Here is a 22270-nt window from a genome sequence, read left to right on the forward strand (position 1 = left end):
ATTTCCTAAATGGGAGAGATTAGGGTCGATCTAAACGAAGGCCGAAGAATGTTATGATCCTCTAAGCGAGCTGAACTCTAACGCGAATGGTTGGATAATTTGGAGGATGTCTAGAATGATCTCGTCTCATTACAGCGCTTGTCTTTTCAGTTTGGAGTTTCAGGGTTTGGCACTCACGGATTTTTTGTTTGGCACTGCCAAGGTTTACAGTTCGACACAAAGAAATACCAAACGGAAATGCAACATTTTATCCAAGACAGACGACACGTTTTCATTTCTGTCTTCGTCTGAGAATGCCGCACAGTGCACTGTTGTTGCATGCAAATTTAAGCAAGTTGTTTTAACGGTCACAACTGTCGGTCTGAACAGAAAAGGACCCACGTTTGATCGTCGTATCTTCGTATAGCTATCGCCTTGGAGTAATCTATCGAAATAATGCAAAATACACGGGGAAGAACCTACACCCGTGGAAAGGCAACCAGCAGTGATCTCCGGCAATAAGTAGTTCACGAAATAGAGGAGATAGGTGGTGATCAGGCGACTGGTTTTGTACCTCGTGGATCATATGTACAAACAGCGAAGAAATTGCGATTGGCAGCAACGACCGTATTAAGAGAAGATTTGGGTACATTTTTGCAAGACCGGTTCAGTAAATCCCCCAAGAAACTATCGCCGTGGTCGACAAAGAGTGTTACTGGATGTTGAAGTTGAGTTCATAGAAGCCATCAAATCTGAGAAGCCCTCCGCCCGGACCGTTCAGTTTTTACGGCCTTGGGGGCCGGCAAAATCTTGTCGCCGGTGTTCAAAAAAATATAGACCCCCTGCATTTTTCGTGAAAAAAGATGACCCCCCTTTGTCAGACGAAAAAATTTGATGACCCCCCCCCCCCCCCCGATGAAAAATAACCAAAACACATATGTCAAATTTACCCGCACGGTTTGGATTTGAACTCCGGTACGCGGCGCACTTTATTCGTGTAGCAGAGATGCCAGTGCACAAACTTCTTAGCCACATCCATGCAAACGTCTATTGATTAGGACTCGTGGTACGAGTCCAAAAGGGTTGTGTAAAATTGTCTGCGTTTTCCCCTGTATTGCAATGAGTTCAATCTGTGCTGCCTATCTGCACCGCTGCTCTCAGAGAGCAAAGTTGGCGGATACAAGTTTTCATGTGCAAGTTTTGATGAACACTGAATACACAGGTGGTTTCCGTTATGGAAGTCAAACCTGGCTACACTGAGTGAGTGTTTGTTACCCTTCAGGGTACAATACAAATAAATGTTTAGTCAATTTCATAACAAATAGCTTCAATTTTTGCATTTATTTTAATATTCCCGGTAAAAATCACGCCCTTTAGTGCAAATCACATCCCTTGATGTTAAATGGAATAGTCTTCCGGTGTGTTTGACCGAGACTGCGAAGGTTTGAACCAATCATACGCCTGTGTCGGGAAAGATTACTGTCTCTCTTAGGTAAAAGTTCTGCTACAGTGTTATAGCTCCGTAACATTCTGCATGATAAGAGAACGTGCGGCAATCGACGCATCCTTTGATGTTATGTGTCGGAGTACAACAACTTGTACGTTACAGTCAAGAAACCCGTGTGTGCCAAACCCTGAAACTCCACACTAAAAAGACAAGCGCTGTAAGATTATTTGGCGGTCAGTATTGAATTTCAACTGCGTCACAAGTTTGCGAAATGAGTATTCCGTCGAACGGTCAACGAACGATATTTTAGAAATCTGGAGACATGGCACATCGCATTTTTATATTAATATTTTATATTTTACAAAAGATGTAAGAAGCAATGATTTTGTCGAAAATTCTGAGAAAAATATAGGAAGATTTGATCGCGAACACATTTTCACTTGGGGTCAACTAGCTCTGCGTACGATGCTGTGTGTTCCGCTACAGCTACAGTCGGTGACTTCAAATCCATTTTGGGACTTGACGTAAAAAGCCAAATTACTGCCGAAATTCAGCGTTCTTGGGCCCAAGTCGTATCCCAGCCTACCTCAGCTACTCGATCGCTTCCAAAAATGACAGTCTTTTATTCACTTCTCGTAAATAATCGTCGATGTCGGCAACTCTCTCGCTAGCCCTGCGTACGATGCTGTGCGTTAGCTGTAGCACATAGCATCGTACGCAGGCGAGGGGTCAACGGTATCTGCTAAAGTGCGGGTTGCGGGCTGCGGTTTTTAGAAAAATGGCTAGATTTCTAATATATGTAATATGGCATATTATATAAGAAATAAAACCTTTAGGAGGTGTCTATTATCAATAATCATGATCAGGTCTATCGTACAGTATCCCTTTTCCTGCCAAGTCCATATTTCAACATCAGGTCAAGATGGTTAAAATTGATGAAACACAACTATATGGTGTATTTTAACATAATACTGTACATTTGAAGGCTGTTGAAAACATATATACTGTAAACTTGATTTTTTGGACTAAAGATGCTATGACAGACCACCAAGTGGGTGAAAATACGTCATGTTTCTGAAAAAAATCAAAATCTGCTAAACTAACAGCGGCGATTCCGAGGACCAATTTATTTATTCGAGCTGCCTGGCCATTACAAATAATTTGGGATCTGAAATCACTTTTCTTTCTTGCCATGGATGTGAGTGAGAAATAATACCAGACTGACAAAAAAAATTCGCGCCTCGGAAATGTCGCCACTTTTTTTATCGCGGAATGAAAATTGTTACATTTCTAGTATCAGGCCATAGGAAGTAAATTCTTTGTAATGCATCTATTTACAATTCGGTTCTAGGGCAACAGTGTCATACAGAAAATTAAACAATGCCTACTTAAATGCAATGTGTAAGGAAAGATTTGACTTCAAAAAAAAAGCGTAGAAGTGTTTTTCAAGAAATCTTTAAAAAGAAAAAGACGTACGACAATGGACTTAGCTTACTTTGCCGTTTCGGTTCAACCGAGGTCGCGACCGCAGAGAACGACATTCCGCTAACATTTTACGCGAGAATTTGAGCGGAAAAAACACGCCGGTGCGTTGACTTATTTTCAGGAATCGATCTAATAGGAATATTCTTGGATGAGTTTGTGTTCTGCGGCTCTCAATAATTGTGTATCTCTTAATATCATGAACGTGTTTATGACTTGCACCTGCAGTATGATAGTCGCTCCATGCATTTGATCTAGCGTGACTATGAAAAGTTTCTAGGACTATTATCGTGTTCACCACAATAAAATAATTTTAAACGGCATTGAAAACGTTTTGAAAATTGTGCTTTTATCGGCGGTTGAACTAATCTGAAGTGTGAGAAGGGCATGGCATTCTATGAAAAAGTAACAAATTATTAGGCGTGTCGAGTTTCAACGAACTGAAGTTCATCTCCCAGTTCATCTCTGCTGTCAACGATCCGAAACTTCTTTTAAACTAGATATATGCATTTCGAAAGCTTCGATCGGGAGTGTCATGCCATTGCTTCGTTTAATAACCAGTTAATCAAATGCCTAATTGACAGGAGGAAATCAAGACCATATTTGAATAGTAGTATATATTGTCCTCAAAATACTCTATCTCGGCCAAGTACTCATTGCCTTCAGCAATACTGCCTTGTTATTATTATTATTACATCTGGTACTTCAGTCTGCGACCTGTAAGCTTGCAGCTGCACACACGCACTACATGACATTTTGGTTTTCACCGTATCTACCATATTGAGGTAAAGGTACCTCACATACACGATATGTTCATTGAGTTCTCTTTCTTTATTCTCTGTCTCTCTTGTGTTTAGGCAATCTGGTTCAAATTAGATGTAGCGATGGCGATGTTTCCATTTTTGTGTGTTCTTTGCTGTTCTCATCAGCTAGGAGTTGCCTCACTACATCTGAACCACTGATATAGAAGATCGCCTTCACATCCCATGCATCAGCCAGAACAGCCAAGCAATTACAAAGAGATGGAGAACCTCTCTGACATTTTTCATCGTTAGGCCATGAGGACACTGATAAGATCAGTAATTAAATTTCTTACACTAATTAGTTTCAACTGCAAGGTATTTAGCAAAGTCAACAAATGCCAATAACATCAGATCGGCTTTCACTGTGCCTGTGTATAGTCAAAATAAACCGACTGAAACTGCAAATTTATTTCACATCACACTCATACACAAATCTTGTTTGGAACAGCCCAATTGGCTCCTGCAAAGCATTGGATTTGAACCTGATCTTCCATAGCAATGGTTCAGGTGTAGTGAGGGAACTATCTCTACATCTGATTTTAATCAAGGATATCATAACACAAGGCTGGTGATCATGCAAAAATTCAGATACGCACAAAAACATTTACCTTAATTGGTTGTTAGCTATGTCAATGCAGATAGTCTTCTATACTAGCAAAAGAGCAAGATCCTATACCAACTTTGGACATAAGTTGAACACACTGCATTGCCTGACCCAACGCTAATTCCAATGGAGGCTGTCTTGGAAGGTTGTGCGATTCTGTAAAACATGAAAGACACCTGTAAGTTATAATATTCCACACAAATTAGCTTTGTATCTAGTTGAATTACTCCAGGTAAACAATTTAACTTAGTTGTCTCTTTACTTGTGGTAAACACTGTCTGTTTACTGACAAAATGTCACATTATTTTATTCATACAACAAAGCAATGTGATTATGTATTGGGCTGTGTGATCAGCAACTTCTTGAATCTCTGAACTCTTTGAGTCAATTCAAGAATGTTATGAAAATTTTTGGGTCAGCCCTTTAACAATATATTTAATACAGTATGTGAAATTTGTTTTGTAACAGAGAAGACTTTTGGTTGGCTCAGGTTGGCTTAAAGTGAGCTATGGACAAAATACCTTGGGATCTAGACTTGATTATTTTAAACAGTATCAACTGAAAAACACATAATTTCACTACAAACAAACCTCAGTTCAAGGTGCTAGAAATAACACACACACACATCAATCTGTAGATCTGACTGACAATGCGCTGTAATGTATCTCTAACAAAACCGGCACAAAAGGTCAGCAGAGGTCTGACCTTGACCTTCACATTCAAAAATTGAGTGGGCGTTGACTCTTACCACTAGAATGTCTGATGAAACTGTATGCTTGGACAGAATTGACCTCATACAGTGAACACTGCCTTGAGTTGAAATATGAAACTGAACTTGGCACTGACATTATGATCAGCGAATACTACAACGGTCAACACTTGAAACGAGGTCAAGTGAGAATGAACAGGTGAGCTGAAATGTAGAATTGCATTGTCTAACTTGGAAACAATGGACAGCTACACTAAGTTTCTCTCCAATTCAATACCAAATTTGTTGAGCACATGAGAACCAAGTTTAATTCACAAGAACAGCACAGTTCCTCCTTTCAAGTACAGAAGGGTTTATGATACTCATTGTAATGACAGGGAGATAATCAGAACAGTTGAAATATGGATCTTAAGGGGTATGTTTCTATGTGCAAACAATGGCACATTAAGATCAACCTGGCGAAATCTTTCAACCAACCAAGATGCAGCAAAGCTTAGGTAAGGTATAGCCAAGTGTAGCCCCAGCTCTACATCACGAGATGGGAACGCTTATGGTCACCAAGAATGACATACCAGGAAGTTTGTCTACTTACCAAGAATAGCACTGTTGAGGGCAGCACATACTGGTTCCCTTTGCACTGCATCTAATTGATATCCCACTGGGCTTGACCATGGATCAGCATATGCTAATAGACTGAATGCATCCTGTAGATGAACCAAAGTGAAAGTTACAGCAATCATATCTGTGTATAAGACACCTGTTATTCATGCCCTAATATGGCTCATAGCATGCATATAATATGTCTTCAGTGGCTAAGTACCTGGTATTTAAACATGCTTAAAAAGTAATAAGGAACTAGATTAGATGGATATTTTTCAGAATTCTTCAAAGATACAGGAACAGGTCCTTCAAGAAACACAGTCATTATCAATCAATATTAAATGCCAACATCAATATCAATAACAGGTTTACAATAGACAACTGAATACATACATGTAATGCAATTATCAAAAGTCCTTTCAATAGCCCTGCTGGCAAAGTAATGCATGCCTGTTACACTGTCATTGACAAACACAAAAATATAAAATTCATTCCATATTATACATCCAATGCTTGATTTCCTGAAAAAGAGTATTCATTTATGCAAAGCGTATGCGAAACACTTGTCAAGTATGCAAATCATTGGATATGATGAATGACCAATGGCCCAAAATCATGCACTACACAAAACTCTATTTGCTCCATCAGGCAGGGGTAAGCCATCCAACACGTGACGCTTTCAAAAGGCTTGCCCGGCGTAATGTGTATCGGTGACATTTCAGTATTAGTATACTCAGTGATCCATTAAGTAGTGATTCATGGCAGCATTTTCTGCATGCTTACCTGAAGCATAGTTTTATTGCTCTCGTTCTTTCCATGTTCTCGTTTCAGCTGTACACTCATGGCCTGCAGTTCCCTTCCAAACTGTAACATGCGTTCCACGGCCGTCTCACTGCCCCCACAGAGCTGCCGTCGTTTTGATCTGCATTCTATTTCTAGAGCAGTGAAGGAAAGAAAGAGCAAGCAGATTATTATTATTATTATTATTATTATTAGCCTTTATGTAACCCATTAAACATTAAACTGTTGACCCAATAGCTCTTTTCACACTGTGTCCACTAATACAAAATTTACAGATAGGGTACACTTTTTCTGAATTTCTTGTGCGATGTTTGAATTATACAGAGGTGATCTGTATATAGTCTGTATGTGTACTGGATTATACACACACACATAGCTTGCGTGATCTCACCTTCCACAATCATTTGTCTTGTCTTGTCTTATTGTTGGGCATATTGAAGCTGAGCCAAATACATTTATTGAGGGGGGAGGGGGAACTCAGGACATCATGGGCATGCTATTGTTGTTTCTTATAATCGGAGGTTAAAATTGTATTAACTGACACACACGTCTCCTTGCGCATGGTTTGGCACTGAACTCACAAACAAAATCATGTACAGTCATGTTGTAATCTTTAAATTGGTACAATGCAATTTTGCTCAGTCAAGTCAAAAATAATAAAAAATTTACAAACAATTACCATACATGAATTATAGACAAATAGCAAAACGAAACTGTATCAACATAACAGATAATGCCTGCTATCACATGATAGTTATATCTGTAGACAGAACAATAAGTAGCTCACATGAAGTCAAGAGCACCAAATCTGATACACAAACTTTCACTAACATGTCTCACAAAATTTTATTAAATATTGCTTACTTTAACATTTGCTTCATTCTCAGAAATTTTTTTACCTTTCTTTTAAAAAAGTACCTTCTTCAAGAGTTACAAATTGGCTGTAAAGGAGAATTCTGTTATCAAATGCTGTATTGGTTCTCATTAAAATAATGATACTGCGCCTCAAGAAAAATGCACATACACTGTACTGTATTTGAAGAGCAGAGACCCTCTTTCCTTGGATTAGGCATGCTGGCATGTAAGAAATTATCCCAATGCATAGATTAGTAGAGAAGCCTGTACAAATAGCAACTAAAGCATTTTCAAAGTCAATGTGAATTTGATAAACAATTCTAGTATGTCTTCATTGATGGTAGTATTTTTGTTGTTACTGCCAGGTAGGGTGCCAATGAATCCCTTCACATTGTCAACAAGTTCTTGTGCTTTTTGGTTAATTACTGTAATATGCTTGATATCACACTTATTGACTTCCAGACAATATCCCGAGGGGCAGATAAGTGGTTGCTACAGGTCAAAGGACATCTGGGTTTAGTCTGCAATTGCAGACAAAACTGACAGCTGACTTGATGAACATCAGAGTTCAGCCCTCTAGAGACCTAAAGTTTCACAGTAACTACACCATGGCATCTGGTGATCTGATCGCAAAATCAGGGCTGATGTGCAGCGTCCCACAAGCTGTTATCCAACTGGGTGGCTGAATCTTACCATTATAATTGAATCATACAAATAGACTCCCTAAGTTGCTGTGAATAGTAACAATCGACCAATTTAACCTTCCGAGCACGCTGTACGTCAGCAGCAAAATTAGGCTGGGGAAAAATAAGTTTTCAATAAAAGACAGGTACCATATATGCTACACACAAACAGTAAATTTGGGCTAGCCCTTCATTGGTACATGCAATATGTACCATGTTCTTGAGTCCAGAAAATGCTTACACATTATTTTGGCCAGCAAGGCTCAATGAAAGAATTTATTTGGTGTTAGAAGGAAAGGAGTGAAGTTTTACAAGTAAGAACAGCTCAAACTAACCAATATGCCAATTGACATTGTGAAAACCACGAGCTGGGTGGACTTGTTTGAATCTATAGAAGAGAAATCTAGACAAAACAGAAAGTAGTGGAAAGTAGACAGTGAAACTACAATGAATAATTTCCTGTGTTTATACTGTCACTGACATATTTATATTATTACAATTTCTCTGTTTTCTCAAAACTTCATCATTTCCTAGGCAAAATCTTTTGCTTTTTTATTGAGTATCAAAACAAAATCCACAGTAATAAATCATTCATTTGTTCATTAATTAAATTTATTTGTTCACTTCATTTGTAAACATTTTGTAGCTTTTCTGAGAAGAGCCATCCTTGTAATTGGAGACAGAGATCTGTGTAAAATGATCCAAATCAACACTGTCAACGAGTTCATATTGCATAAACTAACACACTTGTTGCTATAAATTGAAGTTTACATTGTATTGCCAATGTGTTACGTGATTAGATTTATGTTCACTGATGCCATTGCCCATAGTGTGTATATAGAATATCCGATGGAAATTGCAGGACACAGTTACAAAGAATACATGGAGGACAGAACAGTCTGCGACACTCCTATGAAATCAACAAGATGTGTACTTGAGACATCTCTCCACCAACCAATCCATCAATACACAAAAAGATTAAACAGTATATGTCATACACGATAAGGACAAGTTCCGAATTTGTTCTCGTTAATACGTGGAAACAACAAATCTTGCACAAGCAATATTCTCATATATGATTTAAAAGAACTCTTTGAACCAGATACTGAATGAAACTCCATCACTTTAAAATATTACAAGATTTGTCATTCCTGTCCAGTGGATATGTCGCAGATACATTCAATAATTTAAAATTAAATGTACAGGATTTTATACGCTACGAAGAAAAGGACCTTCCTTTGTTGAGCTTGCCACAGTCAACCTCACAGGTTTTTTCATGTTCACCCGCACGCATGGTTGAAGTTTAATAACATTCTCTTTCAATGATTAAATAATTTTCTACGAACAAAATAATTCTTCTGTGAGCATCTTTCACATTGCAACACTGTCTATTTAGCATTATAATCAAGTTAACCCTTTTCCTGCCAAGTCCATATTTCACCACCAGGTCAAGATGGTTAAAATTAATGAAACACAATGTATTCCATATGATGTATTTTAACATAATACTGTACATTTGAAGGCTGTTGAAAACATAATACTGTAAAGTTGATTTTTTTTGGACAAAAGATGCTATAACATACCAAGCCAAGTGGGTGAAAATACGTTATGTTTTGGCTCAATACTGCTTTTTACTGACTTGGCTGATGGGGAAGTGATACAGTTATTACTGTCTGGCAGGAAAAGGGTTAAAGAATAAATGATAAATGTGGCCTGTTGATGCCTAACATCATTGGTGCCTGATATTATTAGTATGTGATTGTATTTATAGAGACTGAACATCAATGGCCATGTGTCCTTTACTCTCATTTCTACCAGCATTTTTTAAATCTTAAAACAAATATCTGTCAACCAGCATTTATAATTCACACTTGGCCACCTACAAGTGAATTGAACAGACGCCCTGAGTCATCTCTATTATTACCCTGCCCGCCTGGAAATCTTCCAACTCCCTGTGGGTCAAGGAGTTGAATATCAGTGCCTGGGTGATTAATACAGTTAATGTTATAATATACCTGTGAGAGCTGGTATCAAGGAGAACTGTAGTGATTAAAGTTTGTGAGAATTTGTTTTAAGATCTTATTTTTTTGGTAATGTTATCGTAAAGTTTTAACGCAGAAATCTAATATATGGAAAAATGTGCTGTGAAAATCCTGGGGATAAAATATATCAATATGATTTGTGTGGCTATTTAATGAATTGCACAATTTACACTGTTTGAAATGCAGGTTTTCACACTTATTGGGGAATAAATGGTTCTAGCTTTCAATATTATGGTCACCGTTTCACACTATGGCTGCTACCCTGCAAAGAATTCTGAATGCAGCAGGTATCATTGTAGTTCACAGGTATGATGTCCCACACAGAAATATCAAATCTTGAACACTGCCAAAGAACACTTGAGATTGTTTTGAGTCAAATGTAAGAATGCACGGAAGCTATATGAACATAATTGTGAGAAAGACATGACAACTTCCTGTGTGTTACCAGAGTCATAGGCTTCAAAATATGCAATATTGACTTAGAGAGCGAACTGCCTACGGGAGAACTAGCCATAACTTTGATGATTTGTTCAGAAATGCTGTTTATTATGTCAATTGCAAGTACTTGTTCTATTCCTAAAGCACGTTGAGACGCCTACTATTTGGCTAACAAACACAGTGAGTACACATGTAGAATGCACTGTCATTGTTTACATTTGAACTCCAGTCCAGACCAGAAGTCACTTGTAAACAATAACAACACAGTCTACACATGTACCAGGCAGAGTTGACAAGCCGAATACTGTGTATATCAACATGGCTTTGGGGAATGGAACAAGAAAGTGTAGTTGACATTAAAAAGGAAAATAGAGACAAAATCATCAAATGTTACAGCTTACGGTAGGAATATTTTGTGCAGGAATATGTTTACCTGTTTCTTCTGTGTCCATGTCTTCATCTGAATAACTGCCATTCATGTAATGTGCTGCAGAACCATTTCTGACGGATTTGCAAACATGGACGCCGTTCTCCTGCTCCTCCTGGCACCCTATCTCCATGTCCTCTTCACTGTCCCGGATAACTCGACTAAGCTGCGCGCCGTTCATCAGCCGGGCGCTATTGGCCGCGTTCATTTCCGCGGTGCTCAGTTCACTGCTTGTACTGCTGCTGCCGCTGGACTGTTTATTGCTGACGGCGTTCGAACTGCTCGCTATACTCTCGCTGTGCAGCAGCGATCTGTGTAATGAAGTCTGTGGTGAAACGGTACTGCGGTTGGGACTGACAGAGGGACTACACCAGCTGGTACTCGATTTGGACAGCCTGGGGTGCAGGCTTTTGACTTCACTGTCCGTACCGTTCACCATTTCTATAAATTGTCGTACTTTAAGCATAAATAATAAATTACTGTTCCTTTCTAGTAAACCTGGATACAATGTCTTTGTTGTTTCTATGGCTTCACCCATTCTGCCAGCTAATACTAGTTTCTGTATTCCTGTGGAAAGAGAAGAGAAGACAATAAACACAGCAACCGCTTCACTATCAACACTACCACAAGTTTGCATAACCCTTTCTCTGCCAGACAGTATCACTTCCCCATTTGCCAAGTCAGTAGGAAGCAGTACTAAGTCAAAACCATGCGTATTTTATCCCACAGTTTCTCTGTTTTCACAAGCCTTCCAATGTTCAATTTTTAGTAAAATGCACCATATGGGACATGTCATGCTTCACAAGTTTAAACCAACTTGACCTGATGGTGACATACCGTATGAACTTGACGGGATAAGGTTTACTTTTTCAAACCCGCCACATCAGCTCTTAGATTCATGGATATTATGACCAACTCACTGAAAAAATTGGCCATACTCCAGCCAGTCAGAACACTGGTATTCTACCAGTGCTAGTACTAAAAAGGTTAAAGATCCATTGTGACATTTTCCTTAACTGTTCTCTTTTGATAGTGAATTGTACTTTGAGACAAAGGAAATATTTATGAACGGTTGATTGTGCCAATGATTTTCAAATACACTTGATAAACATCAGCATTCAAGGTCATTTCAGATGTATTTTATCACCAAACTAAGACTTCCTTTTCACAGTTGATGAGAGTGATTATCATCATAACCTCTATTGTTTCCAAAGGTAATTTTGGAACTTTACACAGGGAAATGGGAGTAGTAGGGATAAGGGCTTTCAGTTTGATGTATACATTTTGTGACTTTTTTGTGAGTACTGAGAAACATGAAAGAGCTTACCTCATCCTAAGGTTTTGTTAGGATTCGCATCATGAAACTAGTTTTGAAATCAGAATAGCTGACAATAGTATCTATACTTGTTTAGTAATTTATGCCTCAAAACTGAAAGTCTTAAACTTTTGCTCAAAGTTTTTGTACAGACATATTAAACCTGTCCCCTTGGAAATCAAGAATGAAAATCAGGGGTCACTTTGCAAAATTTGGTACAACAGAAACAAATTACCCATTATTTAGCAACACTTGAAATTCAAAATGGCCGCCAACCCTGTGTTGACTATATAGGGAAAAATAACGTTTCTGATTTTAACAAAAATTATCTGATTAAAACTTTATTCACTCCATAAGCTTCAAAATGAGCCCCCACAAATGGTAGACCAAAATAGAATTATAAAAGCTTGAAAGTCTGAATATGTGTCTCTGAAGCGCATTCTACCCCAAAAGTGAAATGTACACACTGACAAAGGCAGAGACTTACTTTGTCTATTTTTGATGGAGGTTAGTTCTTCATCGAATGACTGGCCGGTGTTCCTGGCAAACGACTCTGCAGTGGCACAATACCCATGATGCACCAGGTATGTGGACACAACTCTGTTGATGGAAATACAAATGTTACTTGACCGAGGACGTGAAGTACCTAGGACAGATCTACTGGTGATTATGAATTAGAAGAGATATTAACCCTTTTCCTGCCAAGTCCATATTTCACCAACAGGTAAAGATGGTTAAAATTAATGAAACACAACATATTCCATATGGTGTATTTTAACATAATACTGTACATTTGAAAGCTGTTGAAAACATAAATACTGTAAACTTGATTTTTTTGGACTAAAGATGCTATAGCAGACCAAGCTAAGTGGGTGAAAATACGTCATGTTTTGGCTCAATACCGCTTTTTACTGACTTGGCTGATGGGGAAGTGATACTGTCTGGCAGGAAAAGGGTTAATTTGATGTTGTGCATAATGAAAATCATTTGGTGAAGTCTCGCTGACTTTTCATGGGTCTGTTTATGGTAACACAGCAGCGAACGAGAAACAAGTCTATTATACTGCCTGTGTGACAACAGAATGCATATGCAAATACAACATCGTTCAAAAGCAGAGCACGCCACAAGTTGTCGTTTTTTTCTAATAGTGTCAAATAACAAACATAGGGCCAAAGTCCCTGAAGCTACTATAGACATGGATACAAAATTAAGTATTTCCTGACTGTATGAAATTATCTCACTTAGGTCATCCTAGGGACTTGTAAACCAAATATTAAAGCTGTCTGACCAGCGGTTTTGAAAGAACAAGCAACTCAACAGTTGACAGAGCTCTGCTGTGTTATGTAGAGAATAACCTTTTGTGACACATATATTGATGAAGAAGGTGGATATCTTTGATTAACATTGTAAGTGAGTTCTGTTGAATAAGTTGAGACTGTACATACTCAGAGAAAGCACACTGAAGAGACAAATGTTTGAAACTTAAGAAGTTCAAGGTCATCAAAAGCATTATAAGGAATCATGTAACTTTCATTGCTCTGTTTACACAGATTGCATAATTGCTATAAATAGCACATGAGGAATCTTACAGCCCAGCTTTACCATAAAAGCCCTATCACTTTGACCACTCTTTTAATTGACCACTCTATTTTTTTCCTCAAAAAGTAATTTTATTTTATCCTTACCAAGTCAACCATAAATGGAAATTAGAACTTTCTCTATCTCTATCTCTATTGACTATTTTGAGCAATTTCTTTTAGATAACATACAGGGCACAATAAATGACGGTTCAGAATATGTCAAAGTTGGGATTCAGGAAAGTTGCCTTTACATGTTTAATCCTCCAAGATGGTAAGCATTTCACTATGAACTGTCAAAAAAAGTTGAACTTTCTGATAATTCTACACTAAAATTATTTTGGCTTTGATGATTTCCTAATTAATTCAATTATTTAAAATCATATTAATTATTTTTTCTGGGTGAATTGATAGGGTTTATACAGTACAAGAATAACATACAATGTAAGTCAAATTTTGACCAAAAATGACAAAAAAATTCCTTAAAAATACACATTTGCATATTTCATCACAATTTGAACAAATCTAAGTTGGATTACCCTAGGGACCTGTATACCAAATAACAAAGCTGTTTGACCAGCGGTTATGAAGAAGAAGATTTTTTACCAAAAACACCTTTTTTGGCATTAATTTGCCTATTTCAACAATATCAAAAAATTTAAAAAAATAGTTTCTCAAAATCATATTTTTCATCTACACAACAAATATCAAATCAGTAAGTACTGCAGTTCTCAAGATATCTGAGTGGACGGACGCCTCACAAACGGACATACATACATACATACATACATACATACAGACTGACGACGGACGCCGGACGGATACCCATCCCAATAGCTTCTATAGACTATAGTCTATAGTAGCTAATAAAAACATTTGCTGGTTTGCACAATGTATTTCATAAAGTCTGTCTTTCCAGAATTGTAAGTCCTTAAAAAGACGCTGATATTTGAACCCATTTGTCCTGGATTGAAGGAATGATTTTTTGCTCTAAATCTATGAATTTTCTGCAATATTATTCAACGTCATTGAGATGCCAGGTGAATATTAATGCACCTGCATGAATGTGAGAGATTGCTTAACCACTAGACTATGTAACAGGACCATTTCATTCAGTTACATGAACTGCTCAAATTATGATGAATTTTCAAAACCTCTGTACAGTGTGGGATAGGGTAGATCTTTATTGCGAATTTCAGCATGAATTTGATGATTTCACATGTAAATAATTATCTGATCAATGAGCTGCCTTACATGCTTCACTTCCAAATGAAGCGAAGTTGTTTCAAATATTGCGTGCTGGTGGCAAATTCCAAAAAGATGAGGGCAAGAAATCTCATACTCATAATCTGTTCACCAACTATAAAGTAACCACTTGCTTTTATATGTGGCTCAAAACTGGTCAAGATTGTCAAGAAATGACAAGTAATGGACTCTACCTCTGTAGTGTGGTTTGCCATTCTCCTTTACTGTCTGCTACAGGGAATTTTTCTATCGTTGATCTTGTTCTAGCTCTCATTTCCTGAAAACAAGATAGAGAGACACACAGATTATCCATTGACATTCTTAAATCAATGGCCTTGCCACACTCAGAACTGCTGTACTGTTGTATTGTTTTCAAAATGTTATTTGCATGCTGATCATGAAAACAGTCAAAATTTCTTCCACTGAGATCTATATTGATCACATCTTCGGACAAACTTAATTCTGAGGTTTCACTATCACCTAAGGACATTGCCCTCCTCGAGTTTCAGATACAGTTTACCATTTCATACATGAAATCTGAAACTGCATTTTAAAAAAGAACTTTGCACTCATACAATGAATAACTGCTAGGCAAAACAACATGTGGACACTTGGTACAGTACATGTAGCAAACATGACAATTTCTCACTGCCCTTTAGATTTATACTTTTCCATGGCATGGCAAAATCGAAAAATTTTTCTCAAAGATATGATTTCATGCTTGCTGTTTCTCTTGCAGCTTTACATGCATGAGTTTCATTCACATTTGCTGGTCACTCAACCCTAAACTAGTTCAGCCAAGGACCTTGACTTATGACATTTACATGTGATTATCAAAGCCTAGTTCACTCAACTGCTATTTAAAAAGGCTTAAACCTACCAAAGAGCGACAATTTGATGAATGCAGAAAGTGCCAGGGCACACAGCAACAGATAGTACTCATCAAAATTTACCAAGCGATGTCAAATGAGTATAAACACAGGGGGGGAGGATCTGTATTGGTTGATACCACACCCTACTGATAAATACTTAAGTCTCTTTTTGAATCAAACCTGTCTCTTATAGTTATACTTACTTGTGGTCAATGCATATAGAACATACTCTGTTTTAACATTATTGATGAGATCTTGCAAACAGGTAAGACGCAGACTTATGTAAATCTATAAGGCACAATTCCTGTCACTTTTGAGCTGTCACACACGCCAACTGAACAAGTAAACCTGCCACACGCTTGTTTCCTGTTCTTTTGGACGAGGTTTTCACCTATTCAACGTCTAATGCATTTTCTTCCTCAGTGAATAGCTATTGACCTTTGAACTGTGACCTTGGTCAAGTTCCAGGGAGAGCTGGATTTACATGTGAAAAGTTGTACTTAAAAATCTCTTTTAATGGGCATTTAGCAAAGAAATTAAACTGACAGTTTCAAAAAGAGTGATTCATCAGCGGAGTTTCATGATTAGCCAATGAAACATTTGGCCTTGGTGAGCTCAATGTACATGTAAATTGCCTTGCTATTTTTCACGGCATTTCCACCTAAAAGCCAAGGGGAAATGATTCTGTGAATGAATCAACAATACGAACTTTTCTTCACAGTAATTATTAACAAAACAAAATACAACAGGGGAAATACATTTTGACCAAAACTGATGCCAGAAGAAAGATAGCGCCTTCCAAAGCAATTATTTTTGTACGGGGTCAAACTATTCACTGCATTGAACAGGGTAAGAACAAAGTAAAAGCTGTAAAAGTACCAGTTCTTGTAACATTGAAAACCTAATAGTGTGTTCTTAACCACTCCATGCACCTTGATAACCTCAATCTTCTGAAGATGTCAGTCAATCGTAAGGGGAGGGGGGTCAACAGAACTGCACCTGCGTAACTTTCGCATTGACAGCCAATGCATTTCATTTGCGATATCTAGATGCATCATGTCAACATAGCTGCAATATTACATTTTACAATTCACATTGTGACAAATGTTTTAATTTTCATCAATGGATAACATACCTCACATAAAATGTTTACATTAATATGGGTCCCATACAACCTTTGAGCACAGTTCTAATGACCCCTTGCTTAAGGTATTACAGATGTTGCAATACTGTGTCAATAAAGACACAGCTTGCAAATTTTACTCAAAAGGTTTAACTCAGAAACGATATGACCTTTCATACCCTGTCTTACACAAACCACTGGCAAGTGTGATCAAACCGTAGCAGTTGTAATTACATGATAACAGATGTCAGTTCCTTGTCAGGGATGGTAGAACTGAAAACAACTCTAAAACAGATCAACTGTAAAGCACCTAAATTAAGAATACAAAGTGCTGCATTTCACTTACCTTCATCATGTCTGTTATATCAAAGACAAATGGGCTCTGTCCAAAATTTGCATCTACAACTTCACCAGGTGTTTGTAGTCCTACTGTTGGGTATAAATTGGGCTGCAGCGGGAAGAAGACAAACATACAAAATAATCAATAACAAATACTCTGTGAATAAATTTTACACTTAGAGACGTTGCAATTTGGAAACATTGATGATACTATTCACATACTTTATCAATATCATAAAGTCTTGCATATGGTGAAATGGCATTCTAACTAACCACAGGCTGTACTGTATTGGGTTTTTATGCATTCATTTCAACATGTGCATATTTTCAGTCATCCAGTACTGACTCATAGCTTTATCATAAATCCACAGACAAATCCACCTAGGGATATCTACTCCAGACGTTATTATGGCTGGCTGATGTGTTCTGCTCAATCAAGCACAGTCGTCAATACACAGCAGCTGCCAAACTCTTTTTGATAAAATTCTATTGTGGATGGATTTCTATGAACACACTTGTAATCTTTCCCTCCTCACTCCTTGAGGACTTCTTTGAACTCAAAGACTTTTTAATTATTTATGATTGACCTTTGCACATCATATTGGGGCTTTTTGCAGTACAAGTCTTCATTATCACTGTCAGAAAATGACATAACACTGCTAGCTGGCGAGCGTCTCTTACCAAACCCTACATGTACCCCCCCCCCCATCATCACAGGGAGGGGGTCAGAGGTTACCTCTCACTGTCTAACAGTGATACAATTCTATTGGAGAGTGCAGTCTGTGGCTTTTTGATTCCCCTCTTACCCAATTATCCTGTGCATACATGTAGGTCATACACAGGTCATCAATAGTTCTACTGGTTCCACGATGCAGTGCACACCAGGGTATACAAAGCGTACATTACTCATAGAACTTTTTAGCTGTAGGGTATATTACTCATAGAACACTATGGCAGGTTACACCCTGACCTACATTTTCTTTGCTGATGGACACAAAATACAAGAAGCATTTTTTGGCATTGCAAATTTGTATCACTCTCTTATATCAATTTGTTGTACGTCACAAAATTAGCATGTTTTTGTTTGTTTTTGAGTGTGTATACAGTGTTTGATACAGCCACAGCAATGCACTGTGGGATAATCCGGAAAAGGTCTATACATTTCTACATGTACATCACCCATGGTCAGTATGATCACAATTGTGATATATGTATTTCGCTGATATCAATAGAAGATTAGCCACAATCTTTGCAACTGAATGAATTAAATTGCTGGCAGAGATTTGACTTACCGGTAAATCTGTAAATGCTATACCTGCAAAGAAATCAGAAAAAAAAATGTCAAATGGTTGTTTATTCATCATTCTATGAACTCTGGGCCAGACTGGAGAATCCTGGGCCCACGATATGCTAGAGTACAATGAAACATTATCCATGGAGTATGTTTGCATGTATTCATCATACATTAGACACGCAGTGATTATTGACATTGGGAGGTGATGTATGTAGGCAATTGTTCTTCAGGTAAGTGCAAATCTGTTTTTTCTTAAAGTACATGTATCTGATTCTGAAATCATAACACAAAAGCATTACAGCAAACGCATGAGGATTTTAATTAGATTGATGCTGTCATGTTCAGAGTGACAAATCAATGTCTCTTTATGTTTTTCACTTCAAGAGCTTTTGAAGTATCCTTACAAAGTCGACCTTCCATTCAAATGTCGATGTAAGATGTTCAACATACCGGTACATGTATGGTGACCTCACTGTACTTTATAACTATGTCTGAAGTAAGTAAAACCAGCCAAGGTATTATTAGCATGTACACTGACTGACATATATATCATTGTTTTCATAATACACGCTGTCTGTGAGTAACTTGAGTATGTTTTTTGTCGACAACTATTTTCAGTGTTCTCACCAGAAAAAAAATTTTGTGGGACATTTTGTCCCGCTGACCAAAAAAATCGGGACAACGGATGATTTTTGTGAGACAATACATAAATATGTTAAACAAGTCAAACTGCAAATACGAACCTTTTCTATGCATGGAAAAAATACTCAACAACTCATTCAACTTGACAACTTTTTTGTAAACATTCGGTGAACATATCAACTGATATTGAATATCAGTGCCTTTTAATGAAAAGTCTATGGGACTTTCGTTCTTTCCAGTGTGAAAGTCCATTTCGGGGCCCTCTACAATAACAGTAGTTGCTAGAGTGTCCAGCCGTTCAGCTCCCAGTTGATTCCTGTCATTAGTTACTTTTTTTCGCACACTAAACCCCCTTTCACAACCAGCAGAAGGAACAGGCCAAGTCAGCATTTATTTAGATCAGGAAACATATCCCTATGATGTTTGTAATCAATCATCAACTTTTTACGTGAAATTTTGGTCGCCAGCCAAGGCTACAAATTCTGTCAATTGATTGAAGCATGGAAAAAGACGTCCATGTTCTCACGTATAAGTTCGCCTGGAATAATATACTTATCACATGCGCAAGCCAAGAATTGATAATTTTTTGCATAATAAGAGAACTTTCCTCCAACTATTCCACATTTAAACCTCGGAACTACTTTTGGAATAATATTATCAATCGGCAGTGGGCCTGTTGTCGATCATTTCCAGTCGTGGGTACTAGGTCGCGTGGGCGAGGAACGGAGCAAATGCCTGATAACATCACACAACACGGATCTCCCGCGAAGTTTATACATGATTCCAAACATAGCAAAGACCTAAAAATTATCTCAGACAAAGTTACGTTATTTTTCGAGAACAAAAATTCACTGAATCTCAACGGCACTAACACTATAACGTCGTTCCCGTCAAGACCCTGGTTGTCATGCGGAACTCACAGCATAATGCTACCAGCTTCGAGTTCATTGTTTTCGAAAAATGTTCATGTAATTCCTTAGGGATATACAAGCTTTACATTCTTGTGTTTTCGTAGTTCGGATTATTGTTGTCGTAGCCTATGAAAATATTTATCGTGCCCATGACGCCTCCAGCTTCCGCGAATTCCGTGGACATGTACCGGTATGCATGCAAGGCGAACACGTCCAGTGCGTCAGACTACCACAGTCTCGTGTGGTTCAATACACGACGGCCGCTGTGTGGTAATGCATCGGCCATCATGTATCGAATCACAAGTGACTGGGTCCAAGTGACTGTGGCTTAAGTACGCCCTCTGACGGATATTGCCTCCAGATTGCCTCAGTTTCAACCAGGAAGTGTAATTACTCGCGTCAATCATTTACGTCCATGGTGAAAAGTACTGGCTGTATGATACGGCCGGCCGGCCGTACGGCTGGCACCATGAAAGTTTATAATTTCAAAGGCGCGCCACTATTGGCGCGCACGCCCAAGAAATCCGCGACAAAAACAGACAAATACGCGAGAATGTCGCGGAATCGCGGCCTGGTGAGAACGCTGCTATTTTCACATGTTTTAATTCTGAACAATGAACACTTTCAAAGGCAAAGCAGCATTGACTTTTGATGATATTTTGAAATAATTTTCTTTTTTGATGTCAACTACAGTTTCTTGTTCTACACTCGTCCCCAAAGCATGTTGAGATACACAGTATTCTCCTTGTCATCTCAGCCTGTACATATTTTTAAAACTGCATTGTTATTGGTGACAAGTGAATTCTGGTCCACCCTAGAATTTTAATGTAAACAACAGCAATACTTCCACATGTATAGATGCTGTGTTGACAAGCTAAATAGTACGCATTTCAACATCCTTTTTGGAGTAGAACAGGAACTTATGATTGACTTGCTAAAGTAATAGTGACAAACTTTAATAAAAATTTACAGGTATAGGCCCTTTAAATTATACAAGGTTTACAAAGAGTGAAATGCTGTCTAATAGTTTGAATAAGAAACTGTCAAAACGGTAAAACTTGAGATTGGTCAGAGAATGATTGGATCAAAGAGTCCATGGAGGTAGCTACTGTCTCCATGGAGGGTCATTGGCACACATGTCAATACAGAAAGACTGACTGACAGCACGCACATCACATGTGTATGTCTATTAATCTTCAGTCACCTTATCAACAAATGTAGAGTACTTGTTTGTTTGTTTTCAATTTCAAAGGTTACAGGCTGCCCTACAGGGTCAGCCTCATTCTCAGCGGTCGTTAAAAAACGGCAATACATAGTTGTTACTGAAAATAGTAATTCATGTACATGTATATTTACACAGCGGCGGAGACCATATGTCAAAGTCTGAATGAGTCACTTCCTCATGGAATTTATTTCGAACATCTGAATATGCATGTTCTACTCTTTAATTAGATTGGGCTCTTTCCAAGTACATGTAACATACCAGTGGTGGTGTTTGTCCAATCACTTCATGGCAGAGGTGGAAAGTTTTTGACGAATGAACTCTATAACAATTTGATCAGGCCCAATAGTTTTGAATAGGCAAATTGGAACTTTACAAAAGAAAATTGGGTGGTAAGGAGGAGAACTGGCTTAGAAACGAAACCAATACCCGTACAATTTTCTGAGCAACATGTGAGGTTTTCTCCTCACTGATTTCAAAATGGATATACTACTTATAAATGATACTAAGTCCAGTTCGATTTTTCAAAAGATTTCTTGAAGTAAAAAGAAAACTGGCTGAGAAAATTCACCAATAGGTAGAATTTTTCTGAGCAACATGCCACTCTTTCTCTTTGCCAATTTTTACATGGATATACCAGTTACACATGATACTCAGTCCACTTTGACTTTCCTTTAATGACACACTCTCTTCTCAGTGATATCCTCTGCAAGACACTGCAATGTTAACATGACACAAGCCGTAAAGCTCCTGCCGCTCTAATATCGCCGAGTCACAAATCATCACAGTTTGATTCCTAACAGCTGTAAGGCTATCATATCAGTTCACAATTTCAAATTGGAATAACAGCAGATATCACA

The 22270-nt window shown here is 38.0% G+C and overlaps 1 protein-coding gene across 1 annotated transcript in view; it reads right to left on the bottom strand.

Annotated features, from left to right (window-relative positions):
• LOC139117225 (ran-binding protein 9-like) overlaps positions 1-22270 on the bottom strand; it is a 51187-nt gene that overhangs the window by 6969 nt on the left and 21948 nt on the right. Inside the window, exons 5-12 of the mRNA XM_070680166.1 lie at positions 18634-18656; positions 17349-17450; positions 15202-15284; positions 12673-12785; positions 10877-11437; positions 6408-6559; positions 5617-5728; positions 4320-4471 (exon numbers count right to left, since the gene is read on the bottom strand). Coding sequence (XP_070536267.1) covers positions 4341-4471; positions 5617-5728; positions 6408-6559; positions 10877-11437; positions 12673-12785; positions 15202-15284; positions 17349-17450; positions 18634-18656 — 1277 coding nt within the window. The 3' untranslated portion in view covers positions 4320-4340. The remainder of the gene's footprint in view (positions 1-4319; positions 4472-5616; positions 5729-6407; positions 6560-10876; positions 11438-12672; positions 12786-15201; positions 15285-17348; positions 17451-18633; positions 18657-22270) is intronic.

Source organism: Ptychodera flava, chromosome 18, assembly GCF_041260155.1.
Source record: "Ptychodera flava strain L36383 chromosome 18, AS_Pfla_20210202, whole genome shotgun sequence".
NCBI lineage: Eukaryota > Metazoa > Hemichordata > Enteropneusta > Ptychoderidae > Ptychodera > Ptychodera flava.